Below are 26138 nucleotides of genomic sequence, written 5' to 3' on the forward strand. Positions count from 1 at the left end.
ATTAGCCCTCATCATAGTATATGTATAGTTGGGGTTATTTTTTCCAATGTGCATTACTTTACATTTATCCACATTAAATTTCATTTGCCATTTTGTTGCTCAATCACTTAGTTTTGTGAGATCTTTTTGAAGTTGTTCACAGTCTGCTTTCGTCTTAACTATCTTGAGCAATTTAGTATCATCTGCAAACTTTGCCACCTCACTGTTTACCCATTTCTCCAGATCATTTATGAATAAGTTGAATAGGATTGGTCCTAGGACTGACCATTGGGGAACACAACTAGTTACCCCTTTCCATTCTGAAAATTTACCATTTATTCCTACCCTTTGTTCCCTGTCTTTTAACCAGTTCTCAATCTATGAAAGGCTCTTCCCTCTTATCCCATGACAACTTAATTTACGTAAGAGCCTTTTGTGAGGGACCTTGTTAAAGGCTTTCTGGAAATCTAAGTACACTATGTCCACTGGATCCCCCTTGTCCACATGTTTGTTGACCCCTTCAAAGAACTCTAATAGATTAGTAAGACATGATTTCCCTTAACTTATTGGGCAAAAGTCAACATGGTTTCTGTAATGTTCTTCTATGCGTCTGACAATTTTATTCTTTACTATTGTTTCAACTAATTTGCCCGGTACTGACGTTAGACTGACCAGTCTGTAATTGCCGGGATCACCTCTAGAGCCCTCTTTAAATATTGGTGTTACATCAGCTATCTTCCAGAAGCAGATTTAAAGGACAGGTTACAAACCATAGTTAATAGTTCCGCAATTTCACATTTGAGTTCTTTCAGAACAGTTGGGTGAATGCCATCTGGTCCTGGTGACTTGTTACTGTTAAGTTTATCAATTAATTCCAAAACCTCCTCTAGTGACACCTCAATCTGTGACAATTTCTCAGATTTGTCACCTACAAAAGGACGGCTCAGGTTTGGGAATCTCCCAAACATCTTCAGCCATGAAGACTGAAACAAAGAATTAATTTAGTTTCTCCACAATGACTTTATCGTCTTTAAGTGCTCCTTTTGTATCTCGATTGTCCAGGGGCCCCGCTGGTTGTTTAGCAGGCTTCCTGCTTCTGATGTACATAAAAAACATTTTATTACCTTTTGAGTTTTTGGCTAGCTGTTCTTCAAACTCCTTTTTGGCTTTTCTTATTACATTTTTACACTTAATTTGGCAGTGTTTATGCTCCTTTCTATTTACCTCACTAGGATTTGACTTCCACTTTTTAAAAGATGCCTTTTTATCTCACTGCTTCTTTTACATGGTTGTTAAGCCACGGTGGCTCTTTTTTAGTTCTTTTATTGTGTTTTTTAATTTGGGTTGTACATTTAAGTTGGGCCTCTATTATGGTGTCATTGAAAAGTGTCCATGCAGCTTGCAGGGATTTCACTCTAGTCACTGTACCTTTTTAATTTCTGCTTAACTAATCTCCTCATTTTTGCATAGTTCCCCTTTCTGAAATTAAATGCCACAGTGTTGGGCTGTTGAGGTGTTCTTCTCACCACAGGAATGTTAAATGTTTTTATATTATGGTCACTATTTCCAAGCAATCCTGTTATAGTTACCTCTTGGACCAAATCCTACGCTCCACTCAGGACTAAATCGAGAATTGCCTCTCCCTTTGTGGGTTCCTCTACCAGCGTCTCCAAGAACCAATCATTTAAAGTATCAAGACATTTTGTGCCTCCATTTTGTCCCGAGGTGACATGTACCCAGTCAATATGGGGATAATTGAAAACCCCCACTATTATTGAGTTCTTTATTTTGATAGCCTTTAGTTAATCTCCCTTAGCATTTCATCGTCACTATCACTGTCCTGGTCAGGTGGTCGATAATAGATCCCTACTGTTATATTCTTATGAGAGGATGGAATTACTATCCATAGAGATTCTATGGAACATGTGGATTCATTTAAGATTTTTACTTGATTTGATTCTACATTTTCTTTCACATATCGTGCCACTGCTCCCCCCCACATCTGATCTGTTCTGTCCTTCCGATATATTTTGTACCTCAGAATGACAGGAAACTCTGGAGTAGGAATTTGAGCCAAGATCTCCCCACCCTCACCCCCTTAAGTGAGTGCACTAATCCCAGACTTGTAGGTATTCTGGGCTGGAGCTCGTTTGCGATTCTGGGGGGATTGCATGGTCACCTGAGCTCGCCATGCTGACCAAACAGGAAATGAAATTCAAAAGTTCCCGGGGCTTTTCCTGTGTACCTGGGTAGTGCATCGGAGTTGAAAGTGCTGTCCAGAGCGGTCACATTGGAGCACTCTGGGATAGTTCCCGGAAGCCAATAACGTCGATTTGCGTCCACACTACCCCAAATTCAACCCAGCAAGGCTGATTTTAGTGCTACTCCCCTTGGTGGGGAGGAGTACAGAAATCGATTTTAAGAGCCCTTTAGGTCGACGGAACGGGGTTGCTTGTGTAGACGCATTTATTGTAAAATTGACCTAACGCAGCTAAATTCGACCTAACTCTGTAGTGTAGACCAGGGCTCAGTCTCTTCTGTTGAAGCCGTTCTGCTTTGTATCAAATACTTGAGTAGTCATTGGGCAAAAGAGATGACTATAGCCTATGTACAGTGGTTTTCAAACTGGGGTGCATATACCCCTAGGGGTGCATGAGCTTTCGCTGTGGGTACACTAGGAAAATCATCTAATGGCAGACAACGCATTTTATTTAGTAAGACTTGGCATCTAATCATAGGGTCATAATATACCTATCTCAGATGGGGATATGCGGTAGACTACATTATTTGGAAAGGGATACACAACCTAAAAAGTTTGAAAACCACTGGCCTAGGGCACTCGCCCGGGAAGGAGAGACCCAAGTTTAAGTCCCTGTTAGTGAGTAGGGATTCAACCTGGCATTTTCCACATCACAGGTGAGAACCCTAGACACTAGGTTACTGGGTATGTGGCAGCAGTAGCTCCTCCTCAGGCACCATTCACAGAACAACCAAAATCCCTTTTTTGAACATAGCCTCCCCCAATTATTTTTTTCTGAAACTGTTACACTAATGTGTCAAATTCACAAATAGTTTTGATTGACCCAAAACTGCATTTTTGGCAAATAAACTCTTCTTCCAAAAATTTGGCCCAGCTGTACAATGAAGCACTAGGGTCCCACATCAGTAGAAGGTGAGAGGAAAAGCTAGCTGAGCAGCAACGAGTAGGGGCCACTATAAGAAGCAATAACAGGGAATCATGACACCAGTCACCAGAAAACAGTTCCCTTCCAGTAGCCAGGAGAGGGTACTAGTTGGGATCTGTTACAGATTACCGAATAAAATCAGAGAACAGGATTAGTTGCTTATTAAACAACCTGTCTAATGTGTGAAATTAAAAATGGGTGATGAGGGGTCATCAATTTGGGAGACGTATGCTAGAGGTTTCATTGAGCCAGGAGCAAAATATCTCTAATTTCTAAAAATGATAGGTGGAGATTTTCTATCACAAAAGGTATTGCACTCAATAGGAGGCAGTACTACTACTTTGGACCGCATTATGGAAGATAGATATGAATCAGTCACTGAAATTAAAAGTTGGTGATTGCTTCAGGGCTAGTGATCATGAATGACCTGATTATATTAAATGTGGACAGAGGACTGATCCAAAGAGTAATACATGTGCTTGGTGTTTCAGAATGCCTCATTGGGATGGTCTAGACAGTATTTGGTCCTGCTATGAGGGCAGGGGACTGGACTCGATGACCTCTCGAGGTCCCTTCCAGTCCTAGAATCTATGAATCTACAAATTTCCCAAGTATGGGGAAACTATGAGTAAAACTGATTGGAAGGAAAAAAATTAAACAGTAAAATGTGAATTAAAATTGGGAGCTCTTTAAGAGTTTATTAGATGGCCCAAAAGTGACAATCAAGGAGGACAAATCTGGCTAAAAACCTATCCTGGTTCAGTTGTGAAGTTAAGGTAGCAATTAGAAATAAAAAAAAATAACAAATGGCCTAACAATCAATATAAATTAGAAGTCAGGTGGTGCAGAAAATTGATAAGGAGAGCTAAAGACATTAGGGAAAAATCCATGGCTGTCAGGGCTAAGGACAATTAAGAGTTTAAGTATATTAAGAAAAAAGAAATCCTATCAATTGTATAGGCACTTTACTACATGGAGATAGTATAATTGTTAATGATGCAGAAAAGATAGAATTGTTGAATAAATATTTCTGTTCTGTATATGGAAAGTAGGAATATGCACTGCCTCACATGATGAAAGGACCTTCCAGTCCATTAGTAATTCAGGACAATGTTAAACATCAGCTACTAGGGATAAACATTTTTAAATCAGCAGGCCTAGATAACATGCACCAAAGAGTCCTAAAAGAGTTGGCTTTTGAGTCGAGGAGCGTATATACTGGGGTCCTGTAATAAGGCCCTCTTCAACTGTTATTACAAATGCTCTTTCCATGAAATCTTGTTAAAAGAAACACTTATTTCTGGTTTGCTTGTTTCTTTCAGGTCCCCTTGTCCAGATTCCTTTGCAAGGAATGTTTTATGTTCCAACTTGGGGAAGTAAGGCAGAGGTTCACCTGCAATATCAACCTTAGCCACAAGGGGGTGCACAGGATGGTACACTCATGCCATTCAAATAAAATGTGTTTAATATAGCCAAATGCAAAGTTATTCATCAAGGAACAAGGAATGCAAGTCATACCTATAGAATGGGGGGGGGGGATTGTACCCTGGAAAGGAGTGACCCTGAAATTTTTTTTACCAGTCACAGTGAACAAGCCCTCAACATGAACTTCCAGGGTGTTGCTATGCCAAAACAGGTATCTTGGATGTGATCCTTGAATTTATAAACAAATAAGTAGTGAGTAGTAATAGGGAGGTGATTTTTCACCTATGTATACAGCATTGGTGAGACTGATACTGGAATACTGTGAATAATTCAGTGTCAACATTTCAAGAGAGATGTTGGAAAATAGGAGAGGGTGCAGGCAAGAGCCACAAATGATTTGAGGACTGGAAAAAAGTGTTACAGTGAGACTTAAAGAACTCAAGCGGTTTAGTTTGTCAAAAAGAATAAAAGATGACTCAGTGTACAAGTACCTTCATGGAGAGAGAATACTGGGTACTAAATGGCTCTTTAATATAGGTTCAGAGCTTCTAAGGCCATAAGAGACCACTGTGATCATCTCATCTGAGCTTTATAGAACAGGCCATAGAACTTCTCCAAAATATTTTTTTGTTTGAACTAGAGCACATCTTTTAGAAAAAATCCAATCTTGACTTAGATTCTCCAACATTAGCAATTTTTATCAGGCCTGCTGGTTGTAGTAGTAGTCAGAGACAAGGAGCCAAAGCCAAGGGTCACAGCCAAAGTCAGGAATTTAGCCGAGAATCAGAGCTGGGTTACCTGAAATGAGGCAAGGCAGGAGCAGGGCTGGGTCCAGGGCAGGTGCAAGGCTGGGAACAAGCAGGTGCAGGAGCTAACACAGCCATGGGTGAATGCTTTGAGCAACCAATGAACTGCTGCTGCTGCCAGGCTGCTCACTCTTCCAACCAATCAGGCTGTATAGCCAATTAGGCAGCTTACTATAGGCCAGCTGCACTTGTTAAGTTGATATATCCCAAGAATTCCATGGTGTCCTGATCGAACTCACATTTCTTGAGCTTTGTGTAGAGATGTTTTTTTGGCAGTCTGGAGACAATGTGCACATGATGATTGTGGAGGTCCTGCCTTTCAGAGAAAATCAGGATGTCATCCGGGTGAATGATGACAAATTGGTCTGGCATGTCCCTAAAGATGTCCTTTATGAAGTGCTGGAAAGTCATCAGGGTGTTGCAAAATCCAAACAGCATGACCAAATACTCAAACTGGCCATAACTGGTATGGAAGGCTGTCTTCCATTTGTCTTTCCTGATCATCATTGGTCCAACTTTGTGAAGACCTTGGTGGAGTGGAGTCTTTTGAACAACTCATTAATAAGTGGTTATGGCAGGGGTCCCCAACGCGGGGCCCACAGGTGCCATGATGCCCTCCGGGGCATCTAAGTGCGCCCGCGTAGTGGCCGGCGGACAAGCATCCACTGAAATGCCCCCAAGAAGCAGCGTCATCCAGAGGCATCACCGCCGAAATGCCTTTGATTTTCGGAAGCATTTAGGTGGCGACGCCTCTGGATGACGCTGCTGGTCAGCGGCATTTCGGCGGCGACGCCTATTGATGTAGTTGGCGGCATTTCGGCAGATGCTCGTCCACCGCCACAGTCCTCTGTGGCTCGTTGTCTGGCACCCGCCAGAGGAAAAAGGTTGGGGACCACTGGGTTATGGGTACCAGTTTCAGACTGTAATCTTGTTCAGAACTCTGTAGTCCACACAAGGCTGGAGGAAGCTGCCTTTCTTCTCCACAAAGACAATTAAGCCCCCCACTGGGGATGTGGAGAGGCCAATGAACCCCTTCTGCAGGTTTTCCTGTAGATAGTTGTGGAGTGCCTATAGATTGGTTTCAGAGAGGGAGTAAATGCACCCGAATGGAACCTTTGCTCCTGGCTGGAGGTCATTGGGACAGTCATAGCTGTGTTAAGGCAGTGCGGGTCAGCATTCTTTTTGTTGAATATGTTAAATAGCAACTGTATGCCAACAGAAATCCCTGCAGCAATTGGGGAAATTGTGCAGGTTGCCAAAGTCACTTTTGGATCCTCTCTTCATATCACTGAATTCGTTCAAGGACTGAATAAGCCACAACAGGTTGCTGGCCCCCCAGGTTTGCTCTTGGGGAGATAGGATTGTTGGTAAGACAGGGAGTCAAAGCATATCATGCCTGACCACCAGCAGATGTGCAGATTGTAGGCAACGAGCCAGGGGATGCCAAGGACACCTAGTAAATGCTGTGCATGAATTAACCCAAACTAGATGGTTTCCAAATGCCCTTGAAGGGTAGTTACCTCTAAGTACATCTATGCTGCAATTAAAAACCCATTTCTAGCCTATGCCAGCTGAATCTGGCTAAGTGGTTTGGGCTTAGGGGCTGTTTAATTGTGGTATAGACATTTTGGCTCTGGCTGGACCCTGTGAGGTGGGAAGGTCCCGGAGCTCATACTGCAGCCTGAGCCCAAACATTTACACCCTAATTAAACAGCTCCTTAGCCCAAGACCAAGGAGCACAAGTCAGCTGGCACAGGCTAGACACGGTTGCAATGTACACATACTCATAGGGAGCCATCTGTTGGTGACCAGTCTCAACAAAAGGAGTGACCTGTCTATGGACTCCACTAACTTGGGGGAGTCCTTGCGCTCAGTGGGGATATTGTGTGCTTGGGGAAACTCCAGATTCATGAAATTGCCTGAGGCATCCAAGTCCACTTCTAAGTTGGTGTTGGGCATCACAGGGTGCTGGAGCCAGGGAGGGAGTTGGATAGCTGTAGGGCACTGATTGGCCATCACCAGGGTACCAGTGGATGAATGTTAGCATGGGCTCCTGGGAAGAGGGAGGGGTGCCAGCCCAGTCCAGAGTCCCCTATTGGGCTGGGGCTTGGCATTTCCTGAGTTAGGCACAGATTGGACCTTGGCAGGGCAGCTTGATGCAGAGTGTCCTGATCTCCCGCAGTATATGCAGAAGCCCAATGCCCGGCATGGAGTCTTCTCGACATAGAAAGTCGAGGATAGACCTGATCAACTTGTATGGGATTGGATGACAGAGAAGGGTCTGGTGATTTGGAGGGGGGTTGGTCCAGAGCCAGCAGGGCTGGTGGGAGCCAGAGGGACCATCTTTTTTTCTTGGTGGTGTTTGGTCAGGTGGTCTTCAATCCTGATGCATAGGTTGACTAAGGCATCCAGGCCAGATGACGACTCCATCAGTGCCAGTTCATCCTCAGTATCATTGTTTAGATTGAGACAGAAATGATGATGCAGGGTGGCCTCATTCCACTTGGTGACTACTACCAAGCTGTGACCTAGGATCTATTAGTGTTAGCTGGCAAAGGGTTCACTACTGTGTCAGCAACTCGTATCAGGTCTGACATACTCACTACACTTAACACACTGCTTTCAAAGTATTTATCCATAAAAAGTGTCATGTAAGAAATTATTTGAAACGGAGGATCATGCTGGTCATTAATATCCTTGTATGTTGTATGTACAGATGGTATTTATGGGACTGTGTATAAGTATTGAACATATACTTTAATATCCAGATTCTCAGGCTATAAGTAACCAGCAGAGACTGGTTCTCTCAAGCCAGGAGTATTTGTCCATCTATCTAATTGCATTGTTTCCCAATGGGCCTCCCATCATCAGTTTGAAGTAAATGCTAATAAAGAACAACGATGTAAAGTCAACCAAAAAAACCAACATCAAGCAAAGAAGGAGAAGAGTTTTATTGGGGGTGCACTTCAAGGGTTTACTGGAGTGTAACTGGGGGGGCAAGTGAGACATTTTGTGTGCCATTTACTAAGGAAACACCTGGAAGGGCACAGGATGTTCATAAATACTTGGATTCCAGTTTTGACTGGAAACCAGCAGCTCTGTCAAACTAAATCCTTAGGAGAAAATTTACTTTGTTAAATAGAAAAAGAAAATATTATTAAGTGTAGACCTAGGATAGTGTTTTATGTTTTGTTTTTTATATGTGTAACCATTTCTGTTTCAATTTACTAGCCATACTCAGTATCTCTTAAAATTATTGGAGATATCCCATCTCCTAGAACTGGAAGGGACCTTGAAAGGTCATTGAGTCCAGCCCCCTGCCTTCACTAGCAGGACCAAGTACTGATTTTGCCCCAGATCCCTAAGTGGCCCCCTCAAGGATTGAACTCACAACCCCGGGTTTAGCAGACCAATGCTCAAACCACTGAGCTACCCCTCCCCCCGTAAATTTATGGTTGTTTCACTGTAAATATATTTCAGTGCTGTAACATTATAAGAGACCTGATCCTGAGTTTGTACCAGTCTAGGTGAGCATACACTGTTTCTTTGAAAACAGTTTTTACCTTTTACCTCAATTTCTGTGAGCAGCAGGGGGACGCTTCAGATGCTCTTTGAGATTGGGGTGCACCTAATGTTAACCTGCAAGATGAATTTAGAGCTGGCACAAGCCCAGAGGAGAGTGCTTAAATGACTGAAGGGCTGGCACTGTCAAGAAGCTGACACCAGCTACCACAAAAAAAAAAAAAATACCACACCCTCCCTCTTGCTGAAAACAAGGCGTAACAAGGTGACTCAGTCCTGGACACCCCAAAAAGCCATCAGTGTCACAACCCTGGGCATCATAAAAAAGTGTCACACACGGGTTGGAACTCAGCTGCATGTTTTAGTAAGTGGCTGGTGTCCCTACAGCAACACCCAAAGCATAGCTTCAGCTCTCCAATTGCGACTTGGGTCATTAAAGAGCACAACCATAGCTCTAATGAAATCTTCAAATTGTCTCAGAAGCAGGATCAATTCTTCTAGGAGTGGAGATGTCTAAGCCAGGACTTCCCCAGGAAGCAGGCTGATAATCTCACTCACAGTTCATCAGTGGATACAAATGTGGTCACAGGAGAAATAGGAGCCAATGATGATTTTAAGAACTCATTAAATTTGTTGCTATTGCCATTAAACTTGTCAGGCAGGGGAGCTTGGGTTTGCACAGGGGTTGAAGCTGAAGGCAGTGTGGCTTGAGCTTGCAGCACTACAGGGTGCTACAGGGCAGCAATTTGGGCCTCCGAGATCTGTAGGGCTTCCACTATCTCCATCAGAGAGAGATTGGCCTTTGCAGAGTCCATGCTTGCCATATCAGCTCTAGTTCTCTTATTGTTTGTGTTTGGGGCTGCTCAAACTATCAGTGACTAGGATATGTTGGTTGTGCGTTGTGGTTAGAGCAGGTATCGGGGCCAGGGCCAAAGTCAAGGGTCACAGCCAGGACAGGAACTAGGATTTGGAGCGCAGGATGAGCCCCATGTATGCCACACCTCTGTCAGTGCACCTTCTGCATCCCCAGCTCTGCCAATACATACAACAAGTGGGAGCGTGCTAATAAAATTTGTGGATGACACAAAGTTGGGAGGTATTGTCAATATGGAGGAGGACTGGAATACCACACAAATAGATCTGAGTGACCTTTAAAACTGGAGTAATAGATATGGAATGAAATGTAATGGTTCAAGGTCATCCACTTAGCAAAAAATCTTGTTGTTAGACCTTATCAGCTGGGGCCATATCAGTTGGAAGTGACCACGGAGGAGAAAGAAAAGGTTAGTAGCAATTGGACATCTGACATAGTGAACGCCAGTAAAAATGAGGTAGGATCAGTGAACATGTTAAAAATTATTTAGACAAGTCAGATGTCATCAAGTCACCAGGGCCCGATGAAATACATCCTAGAATACTCAAGGAGCTGAATGAAGAGATCTGAGACATCAGCGCCTATCTTCAAAAAGTAGTGGAAGATGGGAGAGATTGTAGAGGACTGGAGCACTATATTTGCCCATCTATAAAAATGGAAATAAGGACAACCTGGGGAATTACAGACCAGTCAGCTTAACTTCAGTACCTGGAGCAACTAATTAAACTATCAATCAATTAGCAAACACCTAGAAGAAGATGATGATGATAATAAGGTGACTAGTAACAGTCAGCATGGATTTGTCAAGAACAAATCATGTCAAACCAACCTAATAGCTTTCTTTCGCAGGGTAACAAGTCTGGTGTGTAAAACAGGGGTCCCCAACGTGGTGCGCCTGCGTACTGGCCGGCGGACGAGCATCCGATTTTTGGTGGCAACGCCTCTGGATGACTCTGCTTCTCGGTGGCATTTCGGCGGCGACACCTATTTACATTGCCGCCACGGTCCTCTATCAGACGAAAAAGGTTGGGGACTACTGGTATAAAAGGAAGCAGTAGATGTGGCAACCTGGGCAGCAGTGACCATGAGATGGTTGAGTTCAGGATCCTCACAAAAGGAAGAAAGGAGAGTAGCAAAATACAGACCCTGGACTTCAGAAAAGCAGACTCTGACTCCCTTAGGAAACTAATGGGCAAGATCCTCTGGGAGGCTAATATGAGGGGGAAAGGCGTCCAGGAAAGCTGGCTATATTTTAAAGAATCCTTATTGAGGGCCCAGGAACGAACCATCCTGATATGCAGAAAGAATAGCAAATATGGAGGCAACCAGCTTGGCTTAACAGTGAAATCTTCGGTGAGCTTAAACGCAAAAAGGAAGCTTACAAGAAGTGGAAACTTGGACGGATGACTAGGGAGGAGTATAAAAATATTGCTTGAGCATGCAGGGGTGGCCAAAATACAGTTGGAGTTGCAGCTAGCAAGGAATGTGAAGGGTAATAAAAGGGTTTCTACAGGTATGTTAGCAACAAGAAAAAAGTCAGGGAAAGTGTGGGACCCTTAATGAATGGGAGAGGCAACCTAGTGACAGATGATGTGGAAAAAGCTGAAGTACTCATTGCTTTTTTTGCCTCAGTCTTCGCAGGCAAGGTCAGCTCCCACACTGCTGTCCTGGGCAACACGGTATGGGGAGGAGGTGAGTAGCCCTCAGTGGTGAAAGAACAGGTTAAGGACTATTTAGAAAAGCTGGACATGCACAAGTCCATGGGTCCAGATCTAATGGATCTGAGGGTGCTGAGAGAATTGACTGATGTGATTGCATAGCCATTGGTCATTATCTTTGAAAACTCATGGCAATCCGGGGAAGTCCTGGACAATAGGAAAAAGGCAAATATAGTGCCCATCTTTAAAAAAGGGAAGAAGGAGAACCCGGGGAACTACAGACAGTCAGCCTCATCTTAGTCCCTGGCAAAATCATGGAGCAGGTCCTCAAGGAAACCATTTTGAAGCACTTGGAGGAGAGGAAGGTGATCAGGAACAGTCGACATGGATTCACCAAGGGCAAGTCATGCCTGACCAACTTGATTGCCTTCTATAATGAGAACTGGCTCTGTGGATATGGGGAAGCAGCGCATATGATATATCTTGACTTTAGCAAAGCTTTTGATATGGTCTCCCACAGTATTCTTGCCAGCAAGTTAAAAAAGTATGGCTTGGATGAATGGACTGTTAGGTGGATAGAAAACTGGCTAGATTGTAAGGCTCAATGGATAGTGATCAACGGCTCGATGTCTAGTTGGCAGCCAGTATCAAGTAGAGTGCCCTAGGGGTCGGTCCTGGGGCCGGTTTTGTTCAACATCTTTATTAATGATCTGGAGGATGGGATGGATTGCACCCTCAGCAAGTTTGCAGATGACACTAAGCCTGGGGGGGGGGGAGAGGTAGATATGCTGGTGGATATAGGGTCCAGAGTGACCTAGACAAATTGGAGGATTGGGCCAAAATTAAATCTTATGAGGTTCAATAAGGATAAGTGCAGAGTCCTGCACTTAGAAGAAAGAATCCCACGCACCGCTACAGGCTGGGGACCGATTGGCTAAGCAGCAGTTCTGCTGAAAAGGACCTGGGGATTACAGTGGATGAGAAGCTGGATATGCGTCAGCAGTGTGCCCTTGTTGTCAAGAAGGCTAATGGCATATAGGGCTGCATTAGTAGGAGCATCGCCAGCAGATCGAGGGAAGTATTATTCCCCTCTATTCAGCACTGGTGAGGCCACATCTGGAGAATTGCGTCCAGTTTTGGGCTCCCCGCTACAAAAAGGATGTGGACAAATTGGAGAGAGTCCAGTGCAGGGCAACGAAAATGATTAGGGGGCTGGAGCACATGACTTACGAGGAGAGGCTAAGGGAACTGGGCTTGTTTAGTCTGCAGAAGAGAAGAGTAAGAGGGGATTTGATAGCAGCCTTCAACTACCTGAAGGGGGATTCCAAAGAGGATGGAGCTTGGCTGTTCTCAGCAGTGGCAGATGACAGAACCAAGAGCAATGATCTCAAGTTGCAGTGCGGGAGGTCTAGGTTGGATATTAGGAAATACTATTTTACTAGGAGGGTGGTGAAGCAGTGGAATGGGTTACCTAGGGAGGTGGTGGAATATCCTTCCTTAGAGGTTTTTAAGGTCCGGCTTGACAAAGCCCTTGCTGAGATGATTTAGTTAGTTTTGGTCCTGCTTTGAGCAGGGGGTTGGACTAGATGACCTCCTGAGTTCTCTTCCAACCCTAATCTTCTATGATTCTATGTGGTATATCGACTTTATTAAGGCTTTTGATACTGTCTCACATGACCTTCTCAAACAAACGAGGGAAATATAACTCTAGATGGAGCTACTATAAGGTGGGTGCATAACTATGCCCTGGGAACGGTTTTATACCCAGTTATTCATGGTTCACAGTCAAGCTGGAAAGGCATATCGAGTGGGGTCCCACAGGGATCAGATCTGAGCCTGGTTCTGTTCAATATCTTAATCAATGATTTAGATAATGACAGAGAGAATCACTTATAACGATTGCAGATGATACCAAGCTGGGAGGGGTTGCAGGTGCTTTGGACGATAGGATTAAAATTCAAAATGATCTGGAGGCATGGTCTGAAGTAAATAAGATAAAATTCAATAAGGACAAATGCAAAGTACTCCACTTAGGAAGGAACAATCAGTTGTGCACATACAGAATGGGAAATGACTTTCTAGGAAGGAGTACTGAAGAAAGGGATCTGGGGGTCATAGTGGATCACAAGTTAAATATGAGTCAACAGTGTAACACTGTTGCAAAGAAAGCAAACATTATTCTGGGATATATTAGCAGGAGTGTTATATGCAAAACACTAGAAGCAATTCTTCCGCTCTATTCCTCGCTGATACGGCCTCAACTGGAGTACTGTGTCTAGTTCTGGGTGCCACATTTCAGGAAAGATGTGGATAAATTGAAGAAAACCCAAAGAAGAGCAACAAAAATGATTAAAGGTCTAGAAAACAAGACCTATGAGGAAAGATTGGGGGAAAAGATTGGGTTTGTTTAGTCTGGAGAAGAGAAGACTATGGAGAGATGTAATGACATTTTCAAGTACATAAAAGATTGTCCTATCCTCAGTGGTTAAGGAAAACAATTTTTCTTCCTCCTTGTAATAAGAAGCAATGGGCTTAAATTGCAGCATGAGTGGTTTAGGTTGGACATTGGGAAACACCTCCTAACTGTCAGGGTGCTTAAGCACTGGAATAAATTGCCTAGGGAGGTTGTGGAATCTCCATCATTGGAGATTTTTAAGAATAGGTTAGACAAACACCTGTCAGGGATGATCTAGATAATACTTAGTCCTGCCGTGAGTGCAGAGGACTGGACTAGATGACCTTTTGAGATCCCTTCAAGTCCTACAATTGTATGAATATGCTGCTGAGCCTGTGCATAACTTCCTTAGTTCTGACACCCAGGCACCTAAGCGCCAGCAGGATCCTCAAACTAGGCATTTCCCTGCCTCTCTCTCCTGCAGGACCAAATCCAGATAGGTTGGTGAGAGACCATACCAGCTTACAGAGGGACTTTGGCTACAGGAACCTCAAGAATTGTGCAGGGATGAAGCTCCAGCACTATTCAGGTCAGGAAATCTAATACTTCACAATTCCTAAGCAACCATGCCCATCTCAAGATTGTCCAGTGATTAGGACACTAGTGTGGAATTTGGGAGACCAGAGTTCAATTCCTTGCAGTGTCACAGACTTCCTCGGTGTGCAACCCCCTGCTCAGTGTGCATGGTCAAAGGCAGAAACTTAGGCACTGAGGGATCTTTCACTCTGAACACTTAGGTGCTGAGTGAGTTTGGGTGACCTTACTAGCTCTGTCCTGCTGCTGTGCCTCTCCCCTGGCACTTCCAGCTTGCTCAGCCCCTCCCGCAGCAGCTGGGCGTGGACAGGGAGCTGAAGGCAGTATGGAGTTGCTTCTCATGTTGGCTGACTCAGCTCAGAGTTGCTGCCTGGAAGAGAGCCCAACAGGGGAGGTGGTGGTGGCTCACCCCTCTGCTCCCTGCCTGGGCCTAGCTGCCAGAGACAGGGCCAAGTGACTTGGAAATGTGCAGAGGAATGGGGGTTTCCAGCTTGCTAGGCAGCAACCATGAGCAGCCACCCTCAGCCGGTGTGAGAAGCGGCTCTGTCCTGCCCCCTGTACTCCCTGCTCGGGCCCGCTGCTGGGACAGGGGTCAAATGAGCCAGCAATGTGGGGAGATGCAGCAGGAGAAGGCAGAGCCTTCCCTCCCCACAGTTAACTCTGGCAGGGAGAGTGTGGTGGCCCCAGGCCGGGTGCATCACTGGGGAAGGTGTCAGGAGCAGGGTCCCTCTGCTCAGCCAGAAGTAGGGGCATTTCCCATGCCCCTTCCATTGCTGAGGTGTCCACAAGGACATGGGAGCTCCAGGGAGACACTGGTAGTGTGAGTCTCCCAGGGCTGGGGCTGCCCCTAGCCCAGCCTAGAGGCATATGATCCTTGCGTCTGTGGCCTCATCCCCCAGAAGCCATCAGGATTGGCTGCCCTGGCCCAGGGAAGTGGGGCTGGAAGGTTCCTCCCAGAGGTGATGTGGGGTGATCACGTGCCCCCCCCTTTACATTGTGCCCCCTACTATCAGCAAGCATGAGTCATCTCTTGGAGTAGTACTTTCCTAGGGGTGCTGTGAGGATAAATACGTAATACTGAGAAATTCAAGCCGAGATCCACAAAGGGACTTAGGTATTGCACTGCTCAGCGCTGCAGCATCTAGAAAATCACAGGAACACGATGATTCCCAAAATCTGAGTTGGGGACCTAATGTTCTCTATACAATGAAAGGAGAGAGATACATGCCTTAGGGCTTGGCTACACTGCCTTAGGGCTTTAGAGCGCTGCAACTTTGTGAAAAACACCCCCCTGAGCACAAGAAGTTACAGTGCTGTAAAGCACCAGTGTAAAGCACCAGCTCCCAGCGCTGTAAGCTAATCCCCTAGTGGAGGTGGAGTACCTGCAATGCTGGGAGAGCTCTCTCCCGGCGCTGGCGCGCTACCACACTCCACTTCAAAGCACTGCTGCGGGAGCACTCCTGCGGCAGCGCTTTGAAGTTTTGAGTGTAGCCACGGCCTTAGACTGCAGTTCACAAAAGCTAGCACACTAGGTGGGGAGCTGCCTAAGCTAGCCAATAGGAGATGCTGATGACAAGAATGTGTCCTAAGCCCCCTGCTCTCATGGAGATAGGTGCCCAAGGGCTTGTGTACATTTTAAATGCTGCAGCTGTGCTGCTGTAGCACTTCAGCATAGACACTACTTACACAGATGGGAGGGGTTCTCCTGCCAGTGTAGGTAATCCACCCCCCACAACCCCACCACCGAGAGGTGGTAGCTAGATCAGTGGAAGAATTCTTCTGTCAGCCTAGCACTGTCTACACTAGGGGTTAGATCAGTATATCTACGTCTCGTGGTGGTGTACATATTTCACATCCCTGGGAGACATAACTATGCCAATGTAAATTCCCAGTGTAGACTAGCCCTAGGTCTGGGCTGCTGGGAGGGGACTATCTCTACTTGTGATCCATGAACAGGAACCCCTCTCCTAGAGTCAGGTGTACTAGGTGCCTAAATAGTTTTTGTGGGAATGAATGAGATGTCTGTCTCATTCTACACAAAAGAGCTGGAGGAGCTGCCTGCCTTATAACTTTTACTAAGTTTTACCAGTGATTAGAGCACCTCACCTGGAATGTGGGAGACTGCATTCAATTCCCCCCTCTCTGTCAGAGGTAGGAAGAGCGAATCTGAACAGGGAATGCTCACCTCACAGGAGCACGTGCTAACCACTGTGCTATGAGAGAGGCTGATATGGGATTCCTTCGAACTCCCCTGGTGAAGCTGTTCCACTGTGAATAAATAGAGTGATTAGGCCAGGGGCCTTGGCCCTGTAGTCTCCCACATATGAAGTGAGTGCCCTAACCACTGGACTATGGAGTAATTTTCTTTCTCTCATCCAATGACACTAAGTATTTATTCACAGTGGAACAACTTCACCAGGAGAGACTGAGGAGCCCCATATAAGAATATCCCATATCTCAGTAGTTAGAGCACTCTCCTGAAAGGGGGAGACCCCTGTTCAAATCCTGTCTTCCCTTCCAGCAGAGTGGGGAATTGACCCTGGTCTCTGAGATACCAGGTGAGTGCTCTAACCTCCTCCTCCAGACAGATTCTGACTGGGACCTGATCCAGTAGGTGACCTCTGAGCATGCCTACCAGTTTTGTAGAGTCCTGGATATCTGCAGATCATTTTTGCAGATCGGACGTGGATACAAAGTTTGTATCTGTGCAGGGCTCTACAGATTTGGCTCCACACATTACTTTGATATTCATTGACCTATCTTCCCCCAGTTTGTGGATCACCTTGGGGGTTAGATGGGAGAAAGGTACCAAGATGCCTAGAGGGAGGCAACAGTGTGCATGGTCAAAGGCAGAAACTTAGGCACTGAGGGATCTTTCACTCTGAACACTTAGGTGCTGAGTGAGTTTAGGTGCTTACAAGGTTCAGCATGAATTTTATGGATCATGGTGGAGCCTAAAACTGGGACTTAGGTGCCTACGTACCTTTTGTGAATCAGGGCTTCAGATACTAATGTAATGGGAGGGGGGACATATAACTACTAAAGTTGATCTCATTAGACAATTGGAATGCATAAATGCCACCCTACTGCCACTCTTTCATGGTGCTTAACACAACAGTCCTGTGTCAGCTACAGTAGTATCAAGAGTGGGAGGTTGAGGTGGTCCATAATTTTTTTTTTTTTTTTTGTAAGTCTGAACATCTGATCTCAGGAACTTATCACTCTGGAAAACTAGATCAACCCTTTCATGACATATTCAGTTTCTATACTCCAGGGATCTGGAATAATATGCTTTATGTAGCTGTCTCAATCCAAGAAATCCCAAAGCACTTCACAAACTCTAAAGTATAGCACTACTGAAATTCAGCTAGCTCCAGGAGATGGAGCATGGAAGGAAACCAGTGCACAGTATCCTACACCACAATAGTGGGAATGGGAACTTTTTGTTGAAGAACATCAGGGAAAATTCCTTCCTCTTCAAAAAGTGCCAAGGTGTTTTTTAATGTCTTTCTAATCCAAATAGGACACTAGTTGTTCAGGTCTTCTCTTAAAGACCCATAGACAGCAAACTGCATGGAATTCTGATCTAACTCAGTACGATAATGGGTTTAGTCAGTACCACTGAGGTGGTTCCAGGAATGCTAGGTGTTTGAAATCTGAAGTTTAGACTGTTAAACTATCACCTCTTTTGTTTGTTACGTTTGGGTCAAATATTTTTTAATTTCTTTTTCAAAAGGTGGCTCTGTGATGCTTTCTGGGAGCACCTAGGGTTGTGAGGCACCTTGTTACCACCTGCCTATAGCACGAGAGAGCATTTACTGTGTCTGCTGGATGTCAGCTCCTCACCTCCACTGGCCACAGGCAACACAAGCACTCTCCTCTCAACCTTCAGAGACTCCACTATCCCTCTGTAGGTTAGCGATAGGGACACTCCATGCCCCAAACCCACCAAATATCCCCCTAGAGTGGTCAGCCCCTGATCCACTCACAGTATTCACAGACACAGATATGCTGCTGTCATAAATATAGAGGGAAGTGTAACAACCTTCCTGTATACAGTACTATAAAATCCCTCCTGGCCAGAGGCACAAAATCCCTTTACCTGTAAGGGGTTAAGAAGCTCAGGTAACCTAGCTGGCACCTGACCAAAATGACCAATAAGGGGACAAGATACTTTCAAATCTGGGGGGGAGGCTTTGTTTTGTCTGTTCTTTGTCTGTCTGTTCTGTGTGCTTGCCGGAGACAGATCAAGAAGGTAAGCAATCCAACTCAATTAGAATTAGTAAGTAATAATAAAGGATTGTGTTAGCTTACTTTTATTTTGGCTTGTGATTTTCCTTGTCTAGAGGGAGGTTTATCCCTGGTTTTGTAACTTTAAGGTTTTGCCTAGAGGGGAGATCCTCTATGTTCTTGAGTCTTTTGTTATTCTGTAAAGTACTTACCATCCTGATTTTACAGAGGTACTTCTTTTACCTTTTCTCTAATTAAAATTCTTCTTTTAAGAACCTGATTGATTTTTCATCGTTTTTAAGATCCAAGGGTTTGGGTCTGTGTTCACCTGTACCAATTGGTGAGGATATTATTCTCAAGCCTCCCCAGGAAAGGGGGTGTAGGGGTTTGGGGGATTAGTCTCAAGCCTGCCCAGGAAAAGGGATGTAGCGGCTTGTGGGGGGATATTTGGGGAAGGTAGGGCTCCAAGAGGCCCTCCCTAAATGTTTGTTTAAATCACTTGGTGGTGGCAGCATTACTTAATCCAAGGAATAAGGGAGAATTTGTGCCGTGGGGAGTTTTTAACCTAAGCTGGTAGAAATAAGCTTAGGGGGTCTTCATGTGGGTCCCCACGTCTGTACCCTAAAGTTCAGAGTGGGGAGGGAACTCTGACATCTGCTCTCAAAGGAACAGAATATCTCAGCTTATCTGTTACACCTTAGATCACAGCTCTGCTTAACACACAGAACTTAGATATGTTTATAGAAAAAACAAGCAAAAGTTTAATGAAGCATAGAGATTCAAATGATAAGTTGAAATAATGGAAACAAATGATTATATATAAAACAAAATCATTAAATACATTCTAAAACCTAGACTTAAGGAACAAGATACACTCTTGTCTAAAAGTTTAGTTCACTCCAAAGTCTTTCTCCCAGTGCCTAACAGCCTGCCTGGCTGTGATCCTCCAGTCATAAGACAATGCCCACTAGCAGCTTGTCTCCCTATGTGAAGGATACTGTATGACTCTCTGCTCTGTCCTGATATAGCAAACTAATTCTTTGATCTTCATCATAAACAGGACACCCTCTTGCTCTGTGCTCTTTCCTGTAGATGTTGTGAACTCTTGTGATTTTTTTGCTGTCTTGATTAGCTGGTGGCTCTGCATGCAAATAGACATGCATTGTAAGATGCAAAATAAACAAACAATGACCAGTCAGGAAGATGAGTGTCTCCTACCCCTTGCGTGCATAGAAACTGTTTATCACCTTCTGGTGACTTAACTTGCATATCTTAAGAACATAGTTTTCAGTATAGATACATAATTTGTAAATATCCTTACATACACTTTGCAATGATTGATGACCAGCATATTACTGGCTTTTGGTAGATGCCACACATGCCACCTTTTACTGAATTATTATGTATATATTTGACCCACAGGATTCCAGTAAAACTCTATGTACCCCCTGTGCCCTCAGCCATTTGGCATGAAGAGGTCCCTTGGTCACACTGTCTTCTGGAACTCTTTCTCACAATAGCATCTACATTGCCAAGTTATAGTCTAAAAATATGCGAACTGAATACAAAAATATTAACACACTAAACATACGTATCAAACATACAAATGATTTTATTATAGCTCTTACAGACTTTCAGTGAGATTTAGGAGCTTAAGTAACTTCTGAAATAACTTCAGACAGTTAAGCCCCATTTAGACCTTGCAGTGCTGAGCACAGCAACACCTAAATGTACACATCTAGGAAGAAAGAATGCAGGGCTCATAACCTAAAGAGAATGAAGGTAGTGGAGAACAGGAAGAGGGGCACCCAGGTACCACAGTGCCTATGAAATCCCCAGCCATGCCTCTGATGGAGCAGCAAGGGGAGGTCGGGTGCTGCACACCTTTTTTACTCTCATGACTTTGTTTCTTAAGGTAAAGTAACCAAACTGGAACTTCAAGTATGGAGCACTGATTACAGTTCAATATAGTAGAGCTTATTCACCACTGTAACTTTGTGTCATTGCTTACAACAGGGCAAAGTGGATGCAAATTTACTACATAATTATATCATTTTATACCAACTTTGCACTGGTGTAACTCTGTACCTCAAAGCAGCACCCCGGAACTCCCATATTGACCCTATCATATAATTATAATATATTTCATATAAATCATGTCATATAAGATCTTATGAAACCCACTGTTTGGTCAAAATATGTGTATTAGTGTATACCAAGTTACCAGATTTTGCTATATATTGTTGTTACTGAAATATGTTGTAAGTGACATAAAAAGAAGGCAAACCACTCCCAGGGGGGTGTTCAAGCACCAGTAATCATCAGAGGAGTTGTAATCAAAAGATTTACAATTCAATGACAGTTGCACAAACACCTCACAATGTGGACTGCTGAACTCATCACTCAGGGTTTGTCTACACTGGCACTTTGTTGGCAAAACTTTTGTCATTCAGGGGTGTTAAAAACACACCCCACACCCAGAATGACAAAAGTTTTACCGACAAAAAGCACTGGTGTGAACAGCGCTTTGTCAACAGGAGTGCTCTCCTGCTGCCAAAGCTGCTGCTGCTCGGGGGCGCGGGGGGAGGGGAGATGTGGAAGTTTTTTGTTGGCAGAAGAGCTCTCTCCTGCTGACAAACAGCAGCTACACTGCATGCCTTTTACCAGCACAGCTGTAGCAGCACAGCCGTGTCGCTAAAAGCCTCGTAGTGTAGTCATAACCTCAGTTGCACAAGACCACAACAGGGGGATTGCTCAACTCTGTGACTCAGCGAAGCCCACCAGGACATGTCTGGGCTAGTATTTTCCAGGCACATGGACTGAGGGTATAAAATAAGGGACAGTGGCATCATGCCTTGGACTTTCTCCTCCCCCCACCTATGCTGGAAACAACAAGAACGCTGAGAAGACAAAGACTTCAACTGTGAAGACTGGTCCCAGGCTTGAGAGAGAATCCTGTTTATGAAGAATTGTAACATCCAGTGAGGTGAGAAAACTGATAGATCCAAATACTGTCCAGCGTAATAAGGTTTAAGATTTAGACTATGCACTTACCTTTTTATTTTCTTCGGTAACTGTAGTAAGAGGAGGCCCTGAGATATAAACCTTGGTATCAGAGGCTCAGTATGAGGCCTAAGGCCTGAACTAAAGTAATGGTCAAGACTTTGCTAACATAAAGCAAAGTTAAGCTGTGAGCCAGAGGCAGGCCCTGCTCACAGAAGCTGGCAAGGAAAGGGCTGATGCTGCAAAAAGAGACATACCTAAAACGTACTGGACACTAGATATCAGAACATTCACATATTTGTACATTCTACACACAACAAGGAACAGGCTGACCCATCCCAATGACAGTGCCAAAAGGGGAATATGATGGATAGTGTTGTTTTGTTCGAACCAACATGTACAAGGTGAGAGGCGGCACCTTATTGCGTAGAGGGGTTGTACCTTGCTGCGTAGAGGGGTTGCACCTCAATACGTCAGGAGTGATGTGTAACTTGTTTGTATCTGTGTATAAGAATGCATCCCTGAGTGGATATCTTTGTCCAGCCTAGGGGGCAGTGGAAAGTCCCGCCACTGACTGAGCTGAGTCCATTGCCAGGGGGCACATATTCGTAGTACATCCTCTAGAGTAAAGTCTAGGGGGAACTATTACTGTGCTTCATTTGACAATAAACCTGGCTGACATGCCTTCGTACCTTACTAGAGTCTGTGGTCATTGGGGGTTCTCTTGGGATCTGCTGTGTTAGCTATCTGCACAGAGCTGGGGCAGCACACAGAGGGAACACGCACACAGCCGATTGATATCAACATTGAACAGAGCAGAGCACCACACCAGGAGTGTCTGACAACAGTAACTATTTCTGACCTTCTATGACTACCACTTATTAACTACAGAAAGATTATAAATCAGTTTTCTGTTTTACTTAAAACAGTTTGCTTTGGTTGAAGTGTGTGGGAAATCTCAGCTGAGTTCACAAAGGCTTGTGTGTATGTCCTCTCCACATTGAAGGAGGGGTGGAATGGGTAATAAACTTACTTACACTGGTCAGGCTTCTGACTAGAGCAAGATGGCATAGTCTGGGGGTGCAAGCCTGGAGGCTTGGGAGATTTACTGGTGCCTTTGTCTGTGTGATTCGTGAATGGCTCTGGGAGCATTCATGCAATCTAGATGGACGTATGGCTCCACATGTTGTGCTGAGTGATAGTAGTGCCTGGAGGAGTTTGCTGCTTGTCACTAGTGAGAGACAGCCAAGGCTGGAGAGCTAAGGGGGCACAGTGGTACCCCAGTTCCATGTTGTACCTGGGGGATTGCCTGTCACAGGGAGTCCTGTGAAAAGGAAAGTGTGTAGTTGCATCTCACCAGAAAGGAATTTGATCACCGATACTGTGACGGGTTGGATCACAGAAACCCCCTTGGGAGCTGCCACCCGATGTGCAAAGACTACCCCTGCTTCTGTTTTCCCTGCCAGCTCAGGACTCCAGCACCCTGTCTTGCTGAGCCAGACACTCCCGTCTGGCTCCAGACACAGACCCAGGGTCCGAATCACTTGTCCCAAAGCTGCAAGTTTACCTGAAAACAGCTCACAGTAGAGTGCTTGTCTTTAGCACTCAGATGCCCAACTCCCAATGGGGTCTAAACCCAGATAAATCCATTTTACCCTGCATAAAGTTTATGCAGGGCAAACTCAGACTGGACACCTTCCAGGCCTGGGCACAATTCTTTCCCCTGGTACAGCTCTTGTTGCAGCTCAGGTGGTAGCTAGGGGATTCTTCATGATGGCTTCTCTCTCTCTCTGTTCTCTTCCCCCCTTTATATATCTTTTGCATAAGGCGGGAACTCTTTGTCTCTCTGGGTTTCCACCCCCCCTCACTGGAAAAGCACCAGGTTAAAGATGGATTCCAGTTCAGGTGACATGATCACATGTCACTGCAAGACTTCATTACTCACTTGCCAGCACACACATATACAGGAAGACTCACAGGTAAATACAGCCATCTGCAGACAATGGGAGTCATCAAGATTCCAAACCGTCATTAATGGTCCACACTTTACACAATTACAATAGGCCCTCAGAGTTACATTTTATATTTCTAGTTTTAGATACAAGAGTGGTACATTTATACAAATCAGATGATCACACTCAGTAGATTATAAGCTTTGTAATGATACCTTACAAGAGACCTTTTGCATGAGGCATATCCCAGTTACTTACATTCACTTATTACCGTATTTTCTCTAAAACTATCTCAGTTACATTATATTGACTTATTATCAAGTTTTTATAAAACCATATAGACTGCACAACGTCACAGATACTAATTCCTTCCCTGCTTCCCTCTAAATCCTGAGAGACTCTTACAGGGTACAGCTTACTCCCCTGTCAACACTGGGTACTGCACAGCTCCCCTTCAGTCCAGTTGCTCAATTGGAGGAAGAAGTAGCCAACATGCAGACCTGCTCTTCACATCATGCCTTAGCTGTGATGTGGGGAATATTATTTGTCTGCAAAGGGATGATGGAAGCAAAGGCTTCACATGATTGTGTGACCATATAGGGCTGGGTCACCATCTAACCCTAAAGGTGCAAAGTAGTACTGTTGATTAATCACAGTTAACTCACATGATTAACTCAAAAAATTAATTGTGATTAATTGCACTGTTAAACAATAGAATGCCAATTGAAATTTATTAAATATCTTGGATGTTTTTCTAAATTTTCAAATGTATTGATTTTTATTACAATAAAGAATACAAAGTGTACAGTGCTCATTTTATATTTTTATTACAAATATTTTCACTTTAAAAATGACAAAGAAATAGTATTTTTTAGTTCACCTCATACAAGTACTGAAGCGCAATCTCGTTATTGTGAAAGTGTAACTTACAAATGTAGGTTTTTTTTTGTTTTGTTACATAACTGCACTCAAAAACACAACAATGTAAAACTTTTGAGTTTACAAGTCCACTCAGTCCTACTTCTTATTCAGTCAATCGCTAAGAGAAATAAGTTTGTTTACATTTACAGGACATAATGCTGCCCACTTCTTATTTACACTCTAATGCGGAAACTACAGAACCCAACCCACCAAAAAAGAAAATCAACCTTCTGCTGGTGGCATCTGAGTCAGATGATGAAAATGAACGTGCATCAGTCCGCACTGCTTGGATCGTTATCGAGCAGAACCTGTCATCAGCATGGACACATGTCCTCTGGAATGGTAGTTGAAGCATGAAGGGACATCTGGGACATAAATATCTTGTGACACTGGCTACAACATGCAAACACCTGCAATGCAAACACCTGTTGTCACTTTCAGGTAACATTATAAACAAGAACCAGGCAGCATTATCTCCTGCAAATGTAAACAAACTTCTTTGTCTGAGCAATTGGCTGAACAAGAAGTAGGATTGAGTGGACTTGTATGGTCTAAAGATGTGCATTGTTTTATTTTTGAGTGCAGTTATGTAACAAAAAAAAATCTACATTTGTAAGTTTCTGAGTGCAGTTATTTTTTTGTACATAATTCTGTAAGTTATTATAAAGAGATTGCACTTCATTATTTGTATTAGGTGAACTGAAAAATACTATTTCTTTGGTTTTTTACTGTGCAAATATTTGTAATAAAAATAATATAAAGTGAGCACTGTTCCCTTTGTATTCTGTGTGGTAATTGAAATCAATATATTTGAAAATGTAGAAAACATCCACAAATATTTAAATAAATGGTATTCTATTATTCTTTAACTGTCTGATTAATCATACGATTAATCATGGTTAATTTTTTAATCGCTTGACAGCCCTAGTGCAAAGAGAATATTTTTAAATGAGACATTAAAAAAAATCTGTACAGTAGAACTTAATGCCATGTTACAGGAATAAAAAAGAGGTTTTAACACTTTGCAACCTTAACACCATTAATGGCAAGAGATTTGAAATATTAATTACCTGTTCTGTTCCCATTTAGTGGGCAAGCGCTCCAAGGAAGGGGCTCTTGGAATGAGTTAATGAAATACCACATTACCCAGGCTAAAATGGTGTTATAATATAAGCTCACGATGAACGACACCATCAATGAACAAATACCTATTGAATACAAAAAAATCTCAGTTTAAACATTGCTTACGTAAGCGATCAGAACACTTATTTACTTTACCCAACAAATCTATATCACTCCTGCTACTGCATTTGCCCTAATCTCTCATTTTTGTTTTTGTGTGAGTATTTTTGATTTTCCCTTTGGTGCTTTTAAAAAACAGTCTAGGTAGGCTATGATGGTCTCTTCCCCTGAATAGCACCAAGATGATAATTACTCAACACAGACGGGAAACCTCCCCTAGGAGTGAAAGTGCTAGATAACATTTCAAATTCTGGGAGCAGTACAAGAGTGGCCACTTTTTCCTTACCATTCTGTGATAGTGAAGGAAAGAAAGGATTGTGGAAGGAGATGGGATTATAACAAATATCTTAAA

The 26138-nt window shown here is 43.8% G+C and overlaps 1 protein-coding gene across 1 annotated transcript in view; it reads right to left on the bottom strand.

The window, feature by feature from the left end:
* LOC117871576 (sodium-dependent neutral amino acid transporter B(0)AT3-like) overlaps positions 1–26138 on the bottom strand; it is a 75921-nt gene that overhangs the window by 27612 nt on the left and 22171 nt on the right. Inside the window, exon 3 of the mRNA XM_034759392.1 lies at positions 25615–25752. Within this exon, the coding sequence (XP_034615283.1) occupies positions 25615–25752 (138 nt within the window). The remainder of the gene's footprint in view (positions 1–25614; positions 25753–26138) is intronic.

Source organism: Trachemys scripta, chromosome 2 (assembly GCF_013100865.1).
Source record: "Trachemys scripta elegans isolate TJP31775 chromosome 2, CAS_Tse_1.0, whole genome shotgun sequence".
Classification (NCBI taxonomy): domain Eukaryota; kingdom Metazoa; phylum Chordata; order Testudines; family Emydidae; genus Trachemys; species Trachemys scripta.